The sequence below is a fragment of the Lactuca sativa genome, chromosome 2 (assembly GCF_002870075.4).
Source record: "Lactuca sativa cultivar Salinas chromosome 2, Lsat_Salinas_v11, whole genome shotgun sequence".
In the NCBI taxonomy this organism is placed as follows: Eukaryota; Viridiplantae; Streptophyta; class Magnoliopsida; order Asterales; family Asteraceae; genus Lactuca; species Lactuca sativa.
In genome coordinates this window covers 228,096,790-228,116,159 of record NC_056624.2, presented here as the reverse complement: position 1 = coordinate 228,116,159, position 19,370 = coordinate 228,096,790, and the positions used below count along the sequence as shown (strand labels likewise).

The following is a 19,370-nucleotide window of genomic DNA, read 5'->3' as shown; positions in this document are numbered from 1 at the left end:
AGCAAGCATTATTCATCGTTATATTGAAACGACCCGAAAATACGACCCAAAAATTTCGTTTTTCAACATAACCAAAAACCATAATCTGAGTGTCATATCATAACCATACATGATGTATCTCAAAATAATAATAAAACACTGTGCGGAAAAACTGTATCATATCATGTCATATAAAAATCAAGAACCAAGTCAACTCCCAGGATAAAAGCTAAAGCTGTGGTGTGTGCGATGCCATCATCCCGAGCTCTTCCCTCTACAAGCGGAAGTACCTGAAACCAAAACTGAAACTGTAAGCACGAAGCTTAGTGAGTTCCCCCAAATTACCACATACCATACAAAAATATATATCAAGCACATTCTGGGGCCTTGCCCCCCTCCATCGGACCAAAGTCCGAAGCTGACTGACTGGGACTAGGGATGAGCATTGGCGGGTACCCGCCTCATTTGGCGAGAACCGGAACCGGAACCGGAACCAGCGGTTCTTAGAAAGTTAGAACCGGAACCGGAACCGCTCTAGGCAGTTCTTAAATATTTGGAACCAGTCCCGGAACCGGCGGTTCCAGTTCCGGGAGCGGGTAACCCGGTTACATTAATTTTGTTAACTTTTGTCGATAAAACCGCAATTTAGTTCGATTCAAATCAAGTCAATTCGGACCAAAGACGGACAAAACCGGACCAATATATATTCTAAATTGGTCTAAGTAACACACATATTTATATGAGATAATATATATATATATATATATATATATATATATATATATATTAACCGGTTCCGGCGGGTACCCAGCGGGTAGCGGTTCCGAAAAAACGAGAACCGGAACCGGAACCGCTTAAGGCAGTTCCATAACTTTAGGAACCGGAACCGGAACCACCTAAGGCAGTTTCGGTTCCAAAACCGGCAGTTCCAAGGCGGTTCCGGTTCCAAAAGCGGGTACCCGGTTCCGATGCCCATCCCTAACTGGGACCTTGTCCCCTACATCGGACCGCAATCCGAAGCTCACATCAGACCGAGTCTGAAGCTGACCGGGACCTTGTCCCCTACATCGAACCGAAGTCCGAAGCTGACATCGGGCCGAAGTCCGAAGCTGACCGGGACCTTGTCCCCTACATCGAACCGAAGTCCGAAGCTGACATCGGACCGAAGTCCGAAGCTAACTGATCATAACATAACGTACCACTTAGCATGAACACACATAATCCTGTCTGAGCCACGGAGGCTTCAAACATGCTAACTACTGCGTCAGATAAAAATCTAGATACTACTGCTAGCTAAACGGGCCGGCATTGTGGCCTTAGACCCGCCCCTACTAAAAAGGAACTCACCTCGTGAACTGGCTGCTGAGTGAATAACTCTGAGGGCTAACTGCTGCTGCTCCGGTATCTCCCCGGCTACAAGTCCATAAACACACTCAATCAAATACTAAACACTGCACTGGGTAAAATGACTCTTTTACCCTTGGCCAAAGTCAATTCTCGGTCAAAGTCAACTCACAGTTGACCTGACTCGCCGAGTTGGGCCGCCAACTCGCCGAGTCCCTATTCTCACTCCTCGACCCTACCCGCTGCTACTCGTCGAGCATGGCATCGACTCGACGAGTACTCATTCGATCCAAGAACTCAGACAATCTTCATCCGACTCGCCGAGTCATATGAACAACTCGACGAGTTGTTCTTGAGCTTAAGAAGATTGCCTTGGACTCGCCGAGTTGTATGAACAACTCGCCGAGTCCCTCCATTACTGAGTCTACCCTCGAACTCGCTGAGTCCACTCCACAACTCACTGGGCCCACTCGACATCGCCCAAAAGGAAGAAATCGGGGACTCGCGACTCGACTCGCCGAGTCGTTCTTCCGACTCGCCGAGTCACCGCCATGCAACTATTCTATACTCGATTCTGCTCGAAACCAATACATACAAATGATAGATCTGGGTCCAATAAGCTGATTTACCACGTAAAGTTTCCAACTTTACGTGTACAAACACATGAACAAGGGAATAAAGGCTAAAAAGGCACTTAAAAGGGTAGATCTAGGGTTATGATGCACAATGGCTCCATAAAGACAATAGATCTGGACTCTACAACCCCTAAATGAACAGATCTATGGATATCTCGACATACAATGGCTTCCATATCAACATAAAGCTTGAGAAAAGCATCAACTAGATCTAAAGGGGATTTTAAAGCATAAAAGGGAAGGAAATCTGAAGAATACCTCAAAGAACTCTTGCTTTCCCTTGAATCTTCGCTTTACACTTCTTCTCCTTGCTCCTTTCTTCTTCTCCTTCTTCAAGCCTTCACAATTAGTACACAAAATCACTTAGAACACTCAAGAACAAATTAGGGTTTTTCTCACAGCTTTAGAGGGTGAAGGAGGCGAGATTGGGGGCTATAAGGTGGCTTAAATAGTGGGCAACCCGGGGATTTAGGGTTTCTCCCAGACGGACAGACTCGTCGAGTCCAGAATATGGACTCGCCGAGTCACCAGCTAACACGTGCTCGAAATCCCGTCCCTACTCGGCGAGTCAGGCTATGAACTCGCCGAGTCCCTTTACAAAACTTCAAAATAAATACCAAGGAATCATCATACCGGGAACGGGTCGTTACAATTCTCCCCCACTTATCTCAGACTTCGTCCTCGAAGTCTGCTACGGCTGAATCTGCAAATATCTCTGGGTAGTGCTCCCTCATCTCCTCCTCAGCCTCCCACGTCCACTCAGACCCCTTCCGGTGCTGCCACTGCACCTTCACTAACTGAATTACCTTGTTCCTCAAGGTCTTGGTCTTCCGGTCCAGAATCGCGACCGGCCTCTCAATATAATTCAGGCTACTATCAACCTGAATATCCTCTAGGGGAACGACTGCTGATTCATCCACCAAACACTTCCTCAACTGAGATACATGGAAAGTGTTGTGGATCTGACTAAGCTCCTCAGGAAGATCTAACCGATAAGCAACCCGACCCACCCGGGCCAAAACCCTGAAAGGACCAATAAATCTGGGGCCCAACTTGCCCCTCTTCCGGAACCTGATAACACCCTTCCAAGGTGAGACTTTCAGAAGAACCATATCCCCCACCTGGAACTCCAAGTCCGTACGCCTCCTATCGGCGTAGCTCTTCTGCCGACTCTGAGCAGTCTGCAGTCTACTACGGACCTGCTGGATCAACTCAGTCGTCTTGAGCACCACCTCCGTGCTCCCGATGACCCGCTGACCGACCTCGCCCCAACAAATCGGGGTCCTACACTTCCTCCCATACAGCATCTCAAAGGGAGGTCGGTCAATGCTCGCATGATAACTGTTGTTATACGAGAATTCCGCTAACGGAAGATACGTATCCCAACTGCCACCGAAATCTAGGACACATGCCCTAAGCATGTTCTCGAGAGTCTGGATCGTCCTCTCGCTCTGCCCGTCTGTCTGAGGGTGGAAAGCGGTGCTCAAATGGAGACGAGTACCCATCTCGTCGTGGAACCGCTTCCAGAACCTGGATGTGAAACGGACATCTCGGTCAGACACCACCGATACCGGCACTCCATGACGTGCCACAATCTCACGCACATAGATATCGGCTAACTTCTCCGCCGATATACTCTCCTGGATCGGGATAAAATGAGCACTCTTCGTCAATCGATCCACTACTACCCATATCGAATCCACTCCACGTGCGGGCCGGGGAAGCTTGGTGACAAAATCCATGGTAATGTCCTCCCATTTCCACACGGGAATGTCTAACGGCTGCATCCTGCCGTGAGGCCTCTGGTGCTCTGCCTTGACCTTCCGGCAGGTCAGGCATCTCTCTACGTACCAGGCGACGTCCCGCTTCATACAGGGCCACCAATAATCAGGTCGAAGATCTCGATACATCTTCTTCGCCCCTGGGTGGATAGAAAACCGAGACTTATGAGCCTCATCCATCAACACTTGCCGTACTCCACCCCAGTACGGTACCCACACTCTCCCGTGAAGCGTCAGCAAACCACGACTATCATAATCGAACGAGGCTACTCGGCCCACGATCCTCTCACACTTCTGTCTTTCCTCCTTGAGGCCCTCCACCTGAGCCTCCTTGATCCGCTCCATCAACGGAGTGATCACTGTCATCCTCAAACACAGATCTCTGATAGGGGTCGCCGACACTTTGCGGCTCAGGGCATCGGCCACCACGTTGGCCTTCCCTGGATGGTAAAGGATCTCACAGTCGTAATCCTTTAGCACATCCAACCACCTTTTCTGCCTCATATTCAGACTCGGCTGATCCATAAGATACCTCAAACTCTTGTGATCCGTGTAAATAGTACAACGGACCCCATAAAGGTAATGCCTCCAAATCTTGAGGGAAAACACAACTGCCCCCAGCTCCAAATCATGGGTAGGATAATTAGCCTCGTGAGGCTTCAACTGCCTCGAGGCATAAGCTATCACATGGCCTCGCTGCATCAAAACTGCTCCCAAACCTATGATCGAGGCATCACAATAGACTACAAAGTCCTCTACTCCCTCTGGCAAGGTAAGGATCGGAGCCTCGCACAATCTCTGCCTGAGGGTCTCGAATGCTGTCTGCTGCTCCGGACCCCAACGAAATACTACTGCCTTCTTGGTCAGTCGGGTGAGCGGCACTGCAATCTTGGAGAAATCCTGAATAAATCTCCGATAATACCCTGCCAACCCTAGGAAGCTCCGAATCTCAGATGGAGACTTCGGGACCTCCCACTGCATCACGGCCTCTATCTTGGCCGGATCTACGAGAATACCCTTCCGGTTGACGAGGTGACCAAGGAACTGCACCTCGCGCAACCAGAACTCACATTTGGAGAACTTTGCGAAAAGTCTCTCCCTCCTCAAAACCTCCAGCACCTCCCGCAGGTGCTCCTCGTGCTGCTCCTGCGTCTTGGAATATACCAAGATATCATCTATGAATACTATCACTGACCGATCCAACATCGGCCTACACACGCGGTTCATGAGATCCATGAACGCGGCTGGAGCATTGGTGAGCCCAAATGGCATCACCACAAACTCGTAATGACCATACCTGGTCCTGAAAGCAGTCTTCTGTACATCCTCATCTCTAACCCGCATCTGATGATATCCGGAGCGTAGATCGATCTTGGAGAACCAAGACGCTCCCTGAAGCTGATCAAACAAATCATCTATCCTCGGGAGTGGGTAACGGTTCTTCACCGTTACCTTATTCAACTCCCGATAATCAATACACATACAATGCGACCCATCCTTCTTCCTCACAAACAGGATCGGCGCTCCCCAAGGCGAACTGCTCGGCCGAATGAAACCCTTGTCTAACAGCTCCTGCAGCTGTGTAGACAACTCCTGCATCTCAGGGGGGGCTAGTCGATACGGTGCCTTGGCTACCGGAGTCGCACCAGGAATGAGGTCGATCCTGAACTCAACCTGTCTCTCAGGAGGTATCCCCGACAAATCCTCGGGAAACACGTCCGGGTAGTCTCGAACAATAGGAACATCATCAACTGTCGTCTTGCCCTTCTCCCGGGCATCCAAAACGTAAGCTACAAAACCAGCGCAACCCTGCTGAACATAACGCCTCGCCCTTGCGGCGGAACAAAAGGTCGGTCCTCGCTGTGGCCTCTCGCCCTGAATCACCAACTCTCCCCCACTAGGAGTGTGAACCCTCACTAGCTGAAGCTCACAATCAATCACCGCCCCATTGGGGCTTAGCCAATCCATACCCACAATAACCTTATTCCCTCGCAGGGGAATAGGTACCAGATCCACTGAAAACTGCTCATCGAATAACTGAAGAGAGCACCCTCTATGCACTCTGCCGACCCTCACGGTCCTATCATCCGCTATCTCAACCTCTAATGGACAATCCAGCTCCCCTGGAGCTCTACTGAATCTCTTGCTAAGCGCAAGTGATACGAATGATCGGGTAGCCCCCGAATCGAATAATACCATAGCAGAAATGTCGTTCACAGAGAACGACCCTGAATAAAACATACAATCATAAGCAATATACAATCAATAATAATAAAGAGATAAATGGAAGATACATACCCGTCACCACATCAGGAGTCGCTCGCGCCTCCTCTGCTGTCATCTGAAACGCCCTACTCTTCGCCACTGGCGCATCAGCTCGGCCCTGCCGGCCATCTGTAATCCTCAAGGTAGCAGGGGCAGGTGCAACCACCTTCCCTGCTGCGGCTAAGCTCGGACACTGGGACTTTTTATGTCCCCTCTGATTGCACTGAAAGCAAATCAGATCTGATGCTGCGACGGCAGTAGCAGGGGCCGTACAATCCCTACTCAAATGTCCAATTCGACCGCACTTGAAGCAGCCGGAACTCCCTGCCTTGCACGCTCCTTCGCGCATCTTCCCACACCTACCACATCGACCGTGGCTCGGCTGGCCCCTGGACCTGTGATCTGAAACCCTGGGCTTTTTGCCCGAACTGCCTGAACCCGAAACCGCCTCTGGTTTCCTCTTCTTCTCCATCTCAAGATCAATCTCCCTCTCCCGAGCTCTAGCAATCATATCTTCTAGCGTTTTACAGCTGGACCGGCTCACAAACTGGCGGATATCGCTCCGCAACATCTCATGATAACGGGCCTTCTTCATTTCCTCATCAGCTACATACTGAGGAACGAGAAGAGCCCTCTCCCTGAACTTGGCGGTGATCTCCGCCACTGTCTCTGTAGTCTGGGTGAGGTCCTGAAACTCCCTAGCTAGCTGTTGCACCTCAATGACCGGTGCAAACTCCGCCCTGAACCTGGTAGAGAAATCAGCCTAGGTCATGGCTTCCAATGCTGCATCATCCCCAATGGCATGTCCGACCTCCTCCCACCAATCCCGTGCCCTGTCCTTCAGAAGACAGGATGCCAATCTGACCTTGTCCCCCTCGGGACATCTGCTAGTACGGAAAGCGTTGGCCACATCTGCCAACCATCTGGTGCTCGCTATGGGGTCTCGCGCCCCATGATAGTCCGGAGCTCCACATGCCCTGAACTCCCTGAAGGTAAGGGTGCGCGACCCCATCATGGCCGCCACCTCGGCACGGAAGGTGCCCAATCTCTCATCCATCAGCTCTAGAATCCCCTCCTTGATCGAACCGAAGATCATAGGAGTATGCTCTATAATGATGCGCGTAATCTCCGAAGAAAGAAACTCTCGGGTCTGCTCATCCATGCGCTCATCCCCCGAGTCTGAACCTGATCCCTCCCCGGCACCTCCACTGCCGGCTGCTGGTCTCGAACGCAAAACCACCATTCTGAAACACATCACAACTACATCAGAAAACAGAAATACCTCAAGGGATCATTGATACTACAACTAGCTTCCTGGTATCGTCTCAGCCTTTCTTGATTCGAGTACGGATCCTCTGCTTCCAGTAGTACGGGCCCATACTACCTTCCACATCTATCCGTACTTTCTTCAAGAACTGCCCTGACTCCACCAAGTCACTTCTACTACTACTGATCTCTGCTACTCTCATCCTAGGCTTGCCCCATGGAAACCTCAGACTCAACTCAACTGGTCCTCAGCTGCTGTAGGTCTCCTTATAATGCTAATTAACCATCACCTGAACACCATCACATGTGACGAAGATCAGATAATCCTTCAAGTAAAAGACCCGTCCCTATAACGGTTGGACTCAAACAAGAGTTGCGCAATAGGGCCAGTTCCAGCACTCTGGAATTATTCAACCCTGATCACATGTGGTGTAACGTGTTCACCTAATGGCTAACTTCCATCACTCAGAACTCCCACAAAGAACGAAGCAAGCAGCATTCGGATAAGGAAACATACTCAGGCAAAACTATTCTCAAAACGAGAAACTAATCTAGCATACAGTGCTAAGCTCATACTATCAGGCCTTGCCCCCCCTCCATCGGACCAAAGTCCGAAGCTGACTGACTGGGACCTTGTCCCCTACATCGGACCGCAATCCGAAGCTCACATCAGACCGAGTCCGAAGCTGACCGGGACCTTGTCCCCTACATCGAACCGAAGTCCGAAGCTGACATCGGGCCGAAGTCCGAAGCTGACCGGGACCTTGTCCCCTACATCGAACCGAAGTCCGAAGCTGACATCGGACCGAAGTCCGAAGCTAACTGATCATAACATAACGTACCACTTAGCATGAACACACATAATCCTGTCTGAGCCACGGAGGCTTCAAACATGCTAACTACTGCGTCAGATAAAAATCTAGATACTACTGCTAGCTAAACGGGTCGGCATTGTGGCCTTAGACCCGCCCCTACTAAAAAGGAACTCACCTCGTGAACTGGCTGCTGAGTGAATAACTCTGAGGGCTAACTGCTGCTGCTCCGGTATCTCCCCGGCTACAAGTCCATAAACACACTCAATCAAATACTAAACACTGCACTGGGTAAAATGACTCTTTTACCCTTGGCCAAAGTCAATTCTCGGTCAAAGTCAACTCACAGTTGACCTGACTCGCCGAGTTGGGCCGCCAACTCGCCGAGTCCCTATTCTCACTCCTCGACCCTACCCGCTGCTACTCGTCGAGCATGGCATCGACTCGACGAGTACTCATTCGATCCAAGAACTCAGACAATCTTCATCCGACTCGCCGAGTCATATGAACAACTCGACGAGTTGTTCTTGAGCTTAAGAAGATTGCCTTGGACTCGCCGAGTTGTATGAACAACTCGCCGAGTCCCTCCATTACTGAGTCTACCCTCGAACTCGCTGAGTCCACTCCACAACTCACTGGGCCCACTCGACATCGCCCAAAAGGAAGAAATCGGGGACTCGCGACTCGACTCGCCGAGTCGTTCTTCCGACTCGCCGAGTCACCGCCATGCAACTATTCTATACTCGATTCTGCTCGAAACCAATACATACAAATGATAGATCTGGGTCCAATAAGCTGATTTACCACGTAAAGTTTCCAACTTTACGTGTACAAACACATGAACAAGGGAATAAAGGCTAAAAAGGCACTTAAAAGGGTAGATCTAGGGTTATGATGCACAATGGCTCCATAAAGACAATAGATCTGGACTCTACAACCCCTAAATGAACAGATCTATGGATATCTCGACATACAATGGCTTCCATATCAACATAAAGCTTGAGAAAAGCATCAACTAGATCTAAAGGGGATTTTAAAGCATAAAAGGGAAGGAAATCTGAAGAATACCTCAAAGAACTCTTGCTTTCCCTTGAATCTTCGCTTTACACTTCTTCTCCTTGCTCCTTTCTTCTTCTCCTTCTTCAAGCCTTCACAATTAGTACACAAAATCACTTAGAACACTCAAGAACAAATTAGGGTTTTTCTCACAGCTTTAGAGGGTGAAGGAGGCGAGATTGGGGGCTATAAGGTGGCTTAAATAGTGGGCAACCTGGGGATTTAGGGTTTCTCCCAGACGGACAGACTCGCCGAGTCCAGAATATGGACTCGCCGAGTCACCAGCTAACACGTGCTCGAAATCCCGTCCCTACTCGGCGAGTCAGGCTATGAACTCGCCGAGTCCCTTTACAAAACTTCAAAATAAATACCAAGGAATCATCATACTGGGAACGAGTCGTTACATATATTCTAGCAGAATAGTCCATAATAAAATGATCAAGTGCATTCGTTCAAGAATTCTATATTTAAGAATTCTATGCTTTTTAAGATATTTATTTATTTTTTTATGACATTCTGTTAGAATATGTGTAATTGTATTAAAATGTACAAGACTATTACTCTATAAGATTATGTATGAATCTATATTTACATTCAATGTCTATGAATATATATATAAGAATCATGTTATTTTTAAACTGATGTTCAAAACTATTGTTTGTCTTCAAAATATTCATTCATTCAAAACATTTATTTTGTCAGAATAGATAATCTAACATTCTCATAGAATATCATTCTAACAGAATTATTTTAGAATTATAATCTAATTAGTTAAAAAAATCAAAATTCAAAATTAAAAAAATCAGATATCTCTGAAAATTTGAAACTTTTTATTAATTAAAATTATGTTTCCTAATTAGTAAATTTTTGGTAAACTAAGAAAGTGAGTGTTACCTATTTATTAAATGGAAAGCTTTTTCTTTTTCTTTTTTAATTTCTTTAACCACAATAATCACTTTCTTAATTTACCAAAAATGATTGACCCACATTTATGCATACAATAACACAATAATTACTTTGAATAGAATAACCTAAGCATATATATATATATATATATATATATATATATATATATATATATATATATATATATATATATATATATATATATATATATATATATATAAAGGAAAAGTTAGATAGAGAACCGTTATTAATAGTTCTTTAAGGAACCAAATATTTTTCAACTTTTAAAACTTATTTTATATATATATATATATATATATATATATATATATATATACAGAGAGAGAGAGAGAGAGAGATAGGTTCAGGTCTTTTAACTAAGTATTGTTCAAAAACTAATTGAAAAAACAATAATTAAATAAATCAATAAGGGTAACTAGGTGATTTGACAAATAAATTCCACAAATACTCCCTATAATTTTGCTAGTTACGTTGATTTTAACCTAATTCCCCCCTTTTATATATGGCCTACGACTGATCTGATCAATCTTCATCACCTGTGTAGGATCAATCTTCATCACCGGTTGAAGACTCCTTCACGCAGACCATCCAATCGGCTACTGACCTAATTTGCCGGAGACGATGAAGAAGATACTGAAGAATCCCACACCCGTCGTTGAAGAAGGCATCACTAAATCGGTAGCATCAGTAGCAGCGACGGAGGCACCGAAGCAGCGGCGACCGACGCCAGTGATCGACGGTGATCGACGAGCGGTGGGTTTCCTTTGACGGTGTGTGACGATGCAGTCGATGAGAACAGCAGAGAATGAAGAAAACAAGGGGAAAATGGAGGACCTCTGGGGTTTGGCTAGACCTAAGGAAGAAGCAACAAAGCTATGGTGGCCTTCGGTGGGTGCATATGGGAGTTGTAGGGTGGCAGTGGGTCATCTAGGGTGGTGGCAGTTGGCATTTCCGTCTGCTTTTTTAAGGTTTCTTTCTTTTCTTTTTTTGCTTGTTTAAGACAAAAATCAATAGAGGGAAAAAATAGGTGTTTGGGTTTGTTGTTTTTACATGGAAGAGAACATGAAAATGGGGCTATTTACCAATGAAACAGAAAGGGGAAGAGAGATATGCAGTGAAACAGGTGAGCAGGGGGTTGTTTCTGCAACCCTTTCGTTCTTCATCTTTTCTTTGTTTAATTTTAATGGTAAGGAAGCAAGAAATCAGTGGCTTTTGCTTGTGGAATCGATGATGAGCAAGGATGACCAAGAGAGGGTTGTTGCTCTCTTGGTTTACCCATCTCTAGTCGTGTTCTTTGGCAGGAAAACAAAGGAGAATACCAGGGAAGGCTTTGGTTGATTCATTTGAAAGAAAAGAGAAGGAATAACAATGGTGACGATCTCTTCTTTGATTGGGTATGTTTCTTTTGATTGGGTTTTACTAGTTAAATCGATATAAAAAATCGATTCTCTTGATGATCTTATTGTATAGTTGTGAATTTTGATAGATATGGAGTAAATTGTGATCTAAGGGAAAGAAAACATAAATGTGTGGTACAATTTTTGAGATTGACGAGAAGAAGATAAAAGGAATCATGAATTCCAATTCTGTTGGAATGGAATCATGAATTCCAATTTTGTTGGAATGGAGTCATGAAGAAGATAAAAGGAATCATGAATTCCAATTCTTTTGGAATTGAGTATGGATATTTTCTCACTGATTCATGCATGTTCTACAATTCTTGTTTATTGGTTTTGGTGCAATTCACAAGTCCACATCTTTTTCCAAAGGAATTTAGTTTTTTATTTTTCATTTGCTAATGCATTATCGGAATCTAAACTACAATTTGGTTTTGTTTTCACAAAAGTTGATGCTTGAAGAACGGACCACAAAATTGAAAGTGATTCTAAGCAACATTATTTTTTAGAATGTATTAGTGTCGTTGTTAGATTTGATGTTTTCATTCCCATTTTGAAAGTTTTTTAGTTTTATTCTTTAACAATAAATGTAATTCTTAACAATTGTTACTCGTATTCTATAAGAAATAATGTATTTTTTGTATTTATTCGTCAATTGATTGTTCAAGAATTTGTTATTGTACAAGAAGTTTTTAAAGTCATGATCAAGAAAAACAGATTCAAGAATATTTTTATTATTTATGGTTCAAGAATATTTTTAGTTTTGAATATACTTATAAACATATTCTATCAGAATGTCCGAATTAAAAGAATTATAATTCGTACAATCGGATTTTTAAAATTAATATAATCTATGATCCCTAAAAAAATGCAGTTTCCCTTTATTAATTCTATATTAATTGACTAAACTACCATTGTAATTAATTAAGATAATATTTTTCAATTATATTTAATTCAATAATATATATTAATCACTTTCTTAAAATAAGTTAATTTGATTCGCCACATTTATGCATATATATATATATATATATATATATATATATATATATATATATATATATATATATATATATATATATATATATATATATATATATATATATATATATATATAAAACTTCTCATTGTGAATGCTAAAAAATAAATTATATATTTTTCGAATTTACATTATGAATTTGCACAGATTCACAATATTAATTTGATGAAGAAAAGTAAAAAAAAAATTATTGAGTTTAATATCATCGGAAAAATGATAAAAAGTTATGAAGTTTTGTATTTTTTTTTTTTTTTGATAAAAAAACTCAAAATGTTGAATAAAAATTGGTTTCTTGGTTTCATAGTTAATAATGGTTTTATATTAAACATCGCCCTATATATATATATATATATATATATATATATATATATATATATATATATATATATATATATATATTATAGACACTCCTTATTCTGCAAATTTGGTCAAAGACTGATTTTTAAGAGGTACATGACCAAATGCAATATGTACAACCATTTACAGAATTATAGAAAAACTTGATCTTATATGGTCAACCATTGAAAAAGTCATCCGACCTTTGAATTGGTATTCCCCATTTTCATCCAAATGAATCGGTCAACACCAACTACACTTTATATAACATCTCATCTTTACTATTCAATCATCACTTCCCTTCTCCCCATAACTAAACGATCATCACTCCCCCTTCTCCCCAACTATCCATCGCACAAACAACATACCACCACAAACTTGCCGCCTTCATCACCTGTGACTATCATTTTCCGCCACCAAAACTAACCCTCAAATCGACTGTCTCTCTATGTGTGCATCTGCTATCTTTGTAAACATGGCTAAAGAAACCTGGAAACGAAGCAAATCTAGGGTTTTTTACTTTTGAGTTGTCGATCGGATCTAAAACTTAATGGTTAGTTTTTTGTTTCTTTTCAAGCCTTCATAATCATTTCTCAAATCGTTGCTTTCAAGATCATGAGAAACTTTTCATGGGACTTTTTTGTTACCTTTTCATTATCAAGTTTCTTTTGTTGTAGGATAAAATCGGGAAGACCAGCAAGAAATAAAAATATTTATGTGTGTGTAGTGATATCATGCTCCAATCCTCCCTCTCTATCTCGATTTCAATCCTTAACTTACTCTCGATCTTGATATTTTGCAGATAAGAGACATTCTGCGATTTCAAGTCCTAAATTGCATCAGCGAGCCTTTTTTTTGTTTTTCTTATTTTGGGTTTGTTCTTAAGTTAACGACTCACATATAATTCATATCTGATTTGGAAACTTTGTTACTTGCTAGCTAGGTATGTTTCTTCTTCTTTTTATATGATTAAGAGGTATTGAATTTCTCTTGGGTTATGTAGTTGCTCACAATTCGAGTTTCAGTTTGGACTCCATTGCTCTCTCACACATATAATTTTTGATGAAGATATGTATCTGTACAGTTTTAGGCTATAAAAGACTAATAAGTTTTGTTCCTGATATGCATTAAGGATTTTGGTTCTTTAGATTTATGGTGTGGATTTGTTGGAGCATTCAAATAAAGGCCAATATTGCATTTTCGAATGGTAATTACATCTTTTTGCTTGCTAATTTAAGTTGTTTTAGCTAGTTTTGTCTTTCATTTCGTGTCTAACGGGGGTAAAAATAAAAGATTTTACAAAAATCATATCTCTCTCATATAGATCATATTTTCAGAAAACTTTGTCCTAAAGTTTATATCTTGAGGAGTACTATGAAACTCCTTTTTGCACTTTTAGTCAAAACTCAACCAATCTTTGAGTAGCGTTTTGACGTAATTAATTTTAATTACACGGTTGATTCCTGTTTCTATAAAATCCATAACTCTTTCTTGTGGAGTCAGATTATTAGTAATCTAATATCATTGACATCACGTTAACGAGTATTATACAAGTATGTTACTCAGCTTAGAAAATAATAAATTTTCAGACGTTAATTTTTTAGCCTAATGGACGTTTTAACAAATAAATTTAATGACACATTTGATTCTTATTATCTCAAAAATCAAATATCACAATACTAAACTATTACATTTATTTTTTCTACTCTTTACTAATGGTGATTAGTGACGAAACCTCTTGGTTGTCACAACGGAGGCTAAAAATGAAGCAATAATTATGAGGTTAGATGCTTAAATACGAAGGGAACCCTAAAATTATGGGTGTGTGCCTAAGCATATCGTGGCCCTACTCTTGCCACGTCGTGGGGCTTATCAGGATGACACGCTCATTTAAGTCATGCCACGTCGTATGCATCCTTGCGTTATGTCATGGCATAGAGTTTTTCCCAAAACTTCATTTTTGATCATGGTAAGTTTTTAGTTAAACCATATTGAAAAACGAGCGTAACTACCCAAAATAATGTCGATTGTTTTCATGGAATTCGTTACCTTCACAATGGTATTGAAACGTCAAAAACTAATGCATCAAAGCAACGACAATTTTCCATGCGACTTAGCAAAGCAACCAAGTTGAAGTGAAGCGACAACAATTTTTCAACCGACTGCGACTCTATTCCTCTCACTCTCCGAGTTTTTCGATTTTTGATTGTCCATTTTGTCAACTAGTTTGCTAATATGTTCCTGACGTGATTTTTGATTTCTAATCTCTAAAGCTCTACAAGATTTTTGATTTATGATTGTCCATTTTATAGACTATAAGTTGCAATTCAATATCAGCATCCAGACTTGGTTGTATGATTATGTTTTTGTTTTACTAATAAAGGCAACGTGAAATTGTGTTTATGATTTGGTTGTTCAAGTTGTTTGGACACATGATTTTGCCCCAACTTCTTGGGTACATAAGCTAGTAAAAATATATAAGATCCTAAAACTTCATCTAATAATGGTGATACATGTTCTTGGAAAGGAGTAGGGTAAAAACATTGAAGACGTGTTTGGAAGATTGGAATGGCATGTTATAGATTTCGCTTCAATTACGCACGCATATTATTTTACTACAATTGTTAAAGCTTATTATACTTCAGCTTTAGTTATTTAATATAATTTCATTATTTTGAAGAGCCACATATTTGCTATTGTTTCGGGCCTCATATTGGCCTGGACCCGGCCTAACATGAAAATGTAAAAATCCTTATATTACAACTTTAGACTTAAGTATTGCTCCAAACTAATGTTTTTTTATTTAGGTTCCACATTTCTTTAGTAATTCTTAAAAAGTTGTAGGCATTACATACATGCCTTGTAAGAGGCATTCCATGGAACTAGTACGTTGTTCCTATAACAAATATCTAACTTTAGCCTACCTAAACTTAGCATTCATAATTTAAATGCTAGACAGTGCAATTAACTAGCCACTTGTACTTGGCATTGATAATTTAAATGCTTGACAATGCAACACCCATAATAATAAATAAATAAATAAAAACTCCAAAATTCTTATACTTTTTTTTACAAAATCTGCAAAGATAGAAGTGACATTGATCTAAAAACACAATTGACCGTTAGTTAGACTTGAGTTAAATTAAGAAACTTTATGTACGAAATAAGTATGAGTTGCTATTTAGAGAAATCAAATATCTTTCTAATTATTTTCTAATAATGACATATATACTAAAATATTATTAATTAGGTTATAACATGTAGAAGTTATGGTCGTTATGTTTAAACTTATTATATATACAAAAATATCAGGAAAATAAAAATTTTGTTACCAAAAAAAAAAATTATATAAATCATAAAAAAATGTCATGTGTCATGAGATCTTATGTGATATTTTTAAGTTTCTTTTATTGGAATAGTTAGAAGTTAGATTAGATTAGATCATATCACTGGCTTATCAAAATGTGACAATAATACAATAACTAACATATATTCATATCAAGTTTTTGATATGTTCTGTCGACATTAAACATTAATATGTAATAAAAGACTATAAATATCTTTTGTTCGTTTAAATATTATATTTGTTGTTATTTGTTAACTATCTGTTGAGATTTGGATTTAAATTTACATGTAATACAATACTATTTAATGCACTAGCTATATGAATAACTCGGTAATTAATTGCAAATATAAACTTTATATTTGCATTCATTTATCAACCTAATTTAATCCAAAATATTCTAGAAAATAGAGCGAATACATTATATACTATGAATGGACGAGAATCAATATTTTTATAATAAAAAATAGACATAAATTAATAATAAAAAACTCGACGGCTGTTAATCATTAATCAGTTTACATTATCTTTACAACATTTATGAACAACCTTTTTTTTTTTTAAATTTTGTAGAACGGCATAAACAACAAACAGAAAAACTTAAAAATGTTTGTCTAGAAAAGGTTAAATCATATATGGCAAGGAAATAATAGGTGAGTAAATACTAAATATACGATAGTGTGAATATATAGTCATTTAATATTCAACTTTATTTGATATAATATTATGAAAACCAAACTTTGATACAAACGCACTTGAATGCACGATATATATGATGATTAAATGATAACCCGTGACTACATGCTGAACACATAACGTAAACGACAACACCCAAAAACACTTTACACAAACAAAACTCCATTCACAACATTCATCTCTTCCTGTTTTTTTTTTTTTGCTTCCTCCGCCTCTCTATTATTTATACCCACCACTGTGCTCCACCACCACCACAACCACCGCCGCCGTCAATGACCAACCTTTACCACCTTCTCGCTGTCTCTCTGATTCTGATATCCAGTTTTGCTCCTACAATTCAAAACCACTTCGCCACCACACCTCCATTGCCGGTGTTACCCCTCCCGTCGTACTCTCAGCTCAAATGGCAACAAAGAGAGATCATCTTCTTCCATCATTTCGGTGTGAATACGTTTACAGATTCAGAATGGGGCACCGGAAAAGAAAACCCGAAAATCTTCAACCCGAAGGGACTCAACACCGCCCAATGGATAGATGTGGCAGTCCAAACCGGCGTCTCCCTCTCCATCCTCACCGCTAAACACCATGACGGATTCTGCCTTTGGCCGTCAAAGTACACCGACCACTCCGTCGTCGGAAGTCCATGGGAGAACGGCAATGGAGATGTCGTACAAGAGTTTACGAATGCAGCAAAATCCCGAGGAGTTGACATCGGACTTTATCTTTCTCCATGGGATCGTCATGATCGGAGATACGGAGATAGTTTAGCCTACAATGAATACTACATGGCTCAGTTACAAGAACTACTCAACAAGTAAGTCTTCAATTTCAGTAATTAATTTTTTCACATTATTAATTATTTTTTTTATCAATAATAAAAAGATTCTTAAAAGGTATGCACGTTGAAATCCACCTGGGTTATATATGTCTTTCCCGATTCAAACTAACCATATTATTATAATGCACATGACAGTGCATACCCTAACTTTTTGCATTCTAGAAAACTTACAACATATTAATGTAATGTACTTTTTAGAAAATTTGTTATAATAATATATATTGTGGTTGGAAATCTTGAATTCGTCCTATATATAAGTGCGTGTGTGTAATTATATAAAAAAATCGTAGTGTTTTGCATTTCTTTAGAAAACTTAAAACGTGTTAATATTTTATATATTTCCTAAAACCAAATCTTGAATCTATCAACATGTTGTGAGTGCGTGATATGATAAAAAGAATATGTAACGTATTACATAATCTTGAATGTATCACCATGTGCAAGTGTTTGTAAAAAATAAAAAATAAAAAATAAAGTATTGTGATACGTCTTAAAAATGTGCATTTATATAATGAGATTCTAATTTATTTAACAAAGTTGAGTAAAAAAAACATCTAAGTGCATATGTTTGGTGTGTAGATATGGAAGTGTGAATGAGATATGGTTTGATGGTGCAAAAGGTTCGAATGCACCAAACATGAGTTACCTTTTCAATGATTGGTTTCAAATGGTGGCGGAATTACAAGGCACCATCAACATATTTTCCGACGCCGGTCCCGGCGTCCGCTGGGTCGGAAATGAAAATGGGTTCGCTGGAACTACGTGTTGGTCCACCATTAATCGGACCTCTCTATCCATTGGAAATGGAAGTATTGTCAAGTAAGAATGATGCATTGATGTTGTCGTACTTTAATTGCTTATGTTGTTTTCTTCTTAATGAAAATTTTTAATAATGGCGTAATAATAATTAATGGTGGTGGGCAGTTATCTCAACACCGGGGACCCGAGAGGGACTGACTGGCTACCGGCGGAGTGCGACGTCTCTGTTCGACCCGGATGGTTTTGGCACAAATCGGAGTCCCCGAAAAAACTCAGTGATCTTCTCGAGATCTACTACAATTCCGTTGGCCGGAACTGCGTTTTATTACTCAATGTTCCACCAAACACCACCGGATTAATCTCTGCAAACGACATTCAACGATTGAAGGAATTCAAATCAGCAATCGACACAATTTTTTCCAAAAACTTAGCGGAATCATGTTCCTTAACAGCAAGTAGCATCAGAGGAGGCAAAAACAGTGGATTTGGACCAGAAGCTATGCTAGATAAGGACCATTTATGGACGTATTGGGCTCCAAAGGATAATGGCAACGAGGAGCATTGGATTGAAATCACGGCAACAAACGGAGAGTTGAGATTCAACGTGGTGAGGATTCAAGAGGCGATCGGACTCGGACAGAGGATCAAAAAGCACGAAATTTACGTCGACGGGAAACGTATTGCGAAAGGGACGACGGTGGGGTATAAGAAACTTCACAGGCTTGAAAATGGAGTCATAAAGGGGCGTAGTGTACGAATCCGGGTTCTTGGGTCACGAGGAATCCCTTTAATATCTTCTTTTGGACTTCACTTTGATCCTTTTTGGCACCCAATTGGGAGATAGTGAATTGCTTCATTTTCATCTTTTTATAATTCTATTTTCGCAATTAAACTATC

The 19,370-nt window shown here is 40.6% G+C and overlaps 1 protein-coding gene across 1 annotated transcript; it reads left to right on the top strand.

Annotated features, from left to right (window-relative positions):
- Window positions 1-17,019: 17,019 nt before the first annotated feature.
- On the top strand, window positions 17,020-19,370 carry LOC111903250 (alpha-L-fucosidase 1). Its single transcript, XM_023899030.3, has 3 exons — window positions 17,020-17,690; window positions 18,294-18,533; window positions 18,639-19,370. Exons 1-3 carry the CDS (start codon window positions 17,149-17,151, stop codon window positions 19,315-19,317), a joined length of 1,461 nt encoding a protein of 486 aa, XP_023754798.1. The 5' UTR covers window positions 17,020-17,148; the 3' UTR covers window positions 19,318-19,370.